General features: G+C 38.6%; 1 protein-coding gene across 1 annotated transcript in view; it reads left to right on the top strand.

Annotated features, from left to right (window-relative positions):
• Positions 1-356: 356 nt before the first annotated feature.
• The window catches only part of ANKRD22 (ankyrin repeat domain 22), a 37,099-nt gene continuing 33,547 nt past the window's right edge, over positions 357-3,908 (top strand). Inside the window, exon 1 of the mRNA XM_006831437.1 lies at positions 357-492. Within this exon, the coding sequence (XP_006831500.1) occupies positions 472-492 (21 nt within the window). The 5' untranslated portion in view covers positions 357-471. The remainder of the gene's footprint in view (positions 493-3,908) is intronic.

Here is a 3,908-nt window from a genome sequence, read left to right as displayed (position 1 = left end):
ATGGTTCCCACAGTGAGTTTGTTGTTCTCTTACCTTTCTCAATGACCACTGACAATCAGATTTCAGTGAGGAAATGTCCCAACTACAATGTCCTATTTCGAACCCAAGAGCTTCCTGCCAATATGAAAACTTTCCTTTCCCCCTCAACTTGGTTTCCTTCTGTCCTGAATGCTGTCATTAACAGAGCAACTGTGACTCAGAGACCGGCTCCTCAGGGTTGTAACATTAGATGATACACCGCTTGGATCATTATACTGTAAACCAATGCCTTTGTTTCAGTGGGCTGGGCTCGCTAGAAGGTGTGCTGCTGCCAAAGTTGCTGGGAAAGCAGTCACAGGTGTGGAAAGAAAGACTTGCCGTTGACCTGGGCTTCTAGGGACTGTTCTTCCAGCCAGGAAGGGTTTTGGTATTAACCAGAAATACTTCCAGAAGAGAAACTTCAAAGGTGAAGCAAGTCTGTGAAGAACCAGCATGGGAATCCTTTACTCTGAGGTACGCGGCTTTTCTGGAAGTAAGATTTGAAAGGTGTTTTTGACTGCTCGTGCTTGTGAAATTTAATTTCCTGTCTCGGCTGATGTGTCTCTTTTTCTTCTCTTGAACTTTCTGTGTGAGTATTTAAGTTAGAAAAAATAAAGTCCTATATGTTCATCGTTTTTTATAGCAAGTTATTTTGAAATTGGAATGTTAACTAGAGCTAAGTAGAGAGGTGTATGAAACACATTTCATGATGTCCAGATGTTTGTAGAAGGAGCCTACTGCTGTTGTTGAATGCCATGGAGTCGGTTCCAACTCATAAACCTTGTATAAGGTTTCCAAGGAACAGCTGGTCGTTTTAAACTGCTGGCCTTGTGGTTCGCAGTCCAGTGCTTATTGTAGGGAGCCACCACACTGGCAGAAAGAACCTTAGCCTTGCACAATGGAATTTGAGTTGTACTTTTCTGAGGTCAAAGAGCCAGAGAAGTGAAAATTGTCCCTAGGTGGATTTTTAAGAAAGATTTACCAGTTCCTTCATGAAACTGCAGAGTAAAACCTTCAAAAGTAAATTTACCTCTAGTAATTATTAAAGATTATCACGGTGTAGAAGAGGAACCAAAATAAATACTGTTTGCTTTTTCTTTTTTGTAATACTTTAATCATTTTTTTTCATATTTGATGAGCACAAAAAACTTTTTCCTGTATGGAAACTTACCTATTAGAATCAAGTGAGTCTTTAATAACGTTTCAAAGAGTACACAAGAGTAATGTCTAAACGCAAGGACAAGACGCTTAATGACATTATTATTCATGACTTACTCCCTCCTCTCTCTTACATAATTAACCAGTTTGTCTGCATTCCAGTACAGATGTTCAACAAAACCTCCCATGGTTTTGTTCTTCTCATATTAAAAACAGTTTCTCTGAATTTGTAGTTATTTTTAGTGCTCTGTGTTTGTGTGTTATGATTATTCCTATAGTATAATGTGCTTATTTGATGGTTTTTTTTAATTCTAGGTATGTTTTGCTCAGTAACATTAGTCTCTTCAAGAGATCATATATATGAAAATGACAACACATGCAGTGTTCTAAAATGCTCCTCTGGTAATTCTCAGTCTTTAGATTATATAAGTATGAAGGAGAGGAACTTATTTTAAAATCTGTTTCAAGGGCTCCCACCCCAAAGAATCTGTGTTATTTTGCCTGTCTGTAGAATTCAGAGACCTGCTTCTTGGAGAAGCATCCCACGTTATTCTAAGTAGGAGATCACTTTCCCACAGAGAGAAAGACTGTGCTAAGCCAATGCTTTTCAAACATTTATGTGCATACAGATTACTTGAAGAGCTTGATGAAATGCAGACTCTTATTCTGTGGCCCTGAGTGAAGCCTAAAACTCTGCATTTCCACTCACAGATGATGCTGATGTTACTGGTCCATAGGTGACCAGTGTGTAGCAAGGTTCTAGTCTGAATCTTGAGAACAATCCCACTAAACCACCACCACCACAACAAAAAGTCTCAGGAAGAGCAGTGCAATTTTGTATGGGTTGGGTGCTGATTTGGCAAGTGGCTTGTGTCATGTCAAGTCATATTGAATTACTGCTAAGTATCTTATGAGCATGTTCCCAAAATGGAATAAGTGTTTTACCTTTTCGATATATTAAAGACAAAGCAACTTGGAATTCTCCGTATTTAAAAACAAAGAAAACACCTGCATATGTGTGCACATGGTTCACTCATATACATATACACATAAACAAAACCAAAAACCAAAACTAATCTAAAAGATTGAAAGTAAACTTTTAAAATCTTGCCATTATTATTGAATCAAGAATAATCTAAGATATTGTGAAAATAAATGTAGTTTCCTTGAAATTCAGTATCACAAGTGGAAGTAGGTTCTAAGCCCTTACATTTAATTCTGCTCATTTGTCTACTTATCTATTTATTCTAATGTCGGCAATGTGGGACAAAAGACTCATCTTGAAGGTTTCAGCCATTTCTAGAATAAGACAGTCATTGTCTACCCTTCTGACAAATAACTTGTCAATTTGCCTTAACCTAAGAGGATTTTCCCCTTGATATCTATATTAACACTATCCTATGGAGTCCTGGAAAGGAGCTCTGGTAGCGTATTGGTTACGAATTTGTCTGCTAACCTGGAGGTCATTAGTTCAAAACCAGCTGTTCCACAGGAGAAAGACAAGGCTTTCTGCTCCCGTAAAGACTTACAGTCTCAGAAACCCTGTACAGGGTCGCTATGAGTAGGAACTGACTCCACAGCACACAATCATCACCACTACCATGGAGTCGTGGAAGGAGCTCTGGTACATAGTGGTTACCAATTGGGCTGCTAACCTCAAGGTCACTAGATCGAAACTATCAGTTCTGAAGGAGAAAGAGATGAGGCTTTCTGGTCTCATAAAGATTTACAGACTTGGAAACCCTGTACAGGGTCTCTGTAAGTGGGAACCTACTTCACAGTGTATTACCACCACCACCACCAAGGAGTGCTGGTGTGGTGCTGTTGGTTAATGCGCTGGACTACAAGGTTGGCTTGAACTGCAAGATCGGTGGCTCAAGCTCACCAGCCACTCCTCGGAAACCTTATACAGTGTCATTATGGGTCAGAACTGACTCAACAGTACTTAGCAACATCAACAATATGAAATGTCCAAAACTAGGACAATCTGACCTGAATAATGAATGGAAAATGCTGGAGGATTGGGTTCTTTTAGATTGGAACAAAGCTCTGTCTTCTTCTTATGCTTGCATATTAGAATTATAGGTAGAATATATACTTTTCTCAAATGCCCAGTCCTACCCGCTGGTATTCTGATGCACAAGGTCTGGCGTAGGACTGTTCTATCTGTAATTTTAAAGAGTTGAGAACATCTGTAGTAATCTCTCAAATATTTAAGCAATACTTACTCACCTATCACATGCCAGTCTCTCACCTGTCATGTAGTAGTCACTGATTTCCCAGGTGTACAGCCTGTTAGTCACTGATTAAGACACGAGCAGTTAGGGCAAGTTAATTAGTGGTGACTAATCGCAAGGCCAGTAGACAACAAATCAAGAAAATCTAGAATTGTGAAAATCCTGATTGTGCCAGAAACATTGTGTGAATTAAGGGGAAAAAAACCTCTCTAAGTCATACTTACCATTTCTATAAGCTTATTCAATATTTTACTTACTGCCATTCTGTGACACAGAAAAAGAAAACATGAAGAAAATTGGGGAACATGCCTTCTTAACAATCTACTTTTCCTTTCTACTTTGTTGAAATATTGAAATCTAAAAATGTTTGCCATTCTTGTCAGAAAGCAAAACAAAGAAACCACAAACACACAAAACACTAAGTCTTTTTTTTCCCCATTTAAATTTACTTTATTCATTTTTTGTTGAGTGCCATGGAGTCGGTTCCAACTCATA

The sequence above is a fragment of the Chrysochloris asiatica genome, unplaced genomic scaffold (genome assembly GCF_000296735.1).
Source record: "Chrysochloris asiatica unplaced genomic scaffold, ChrAsi1.0 scaffold00003, whole genome shotgun sequence".
Lineage (NCBI taxonomy): Eukaryota > Metazoa > Chordata > Mammalia > Afrosoricida > Chrysochloridae > Chrysochloris > Chrysochloris asiatica.
Note: the sequence above shows the minus strand (reverse complement) of the source record. Positions and strands in the feature narration are given on the sequence as shown.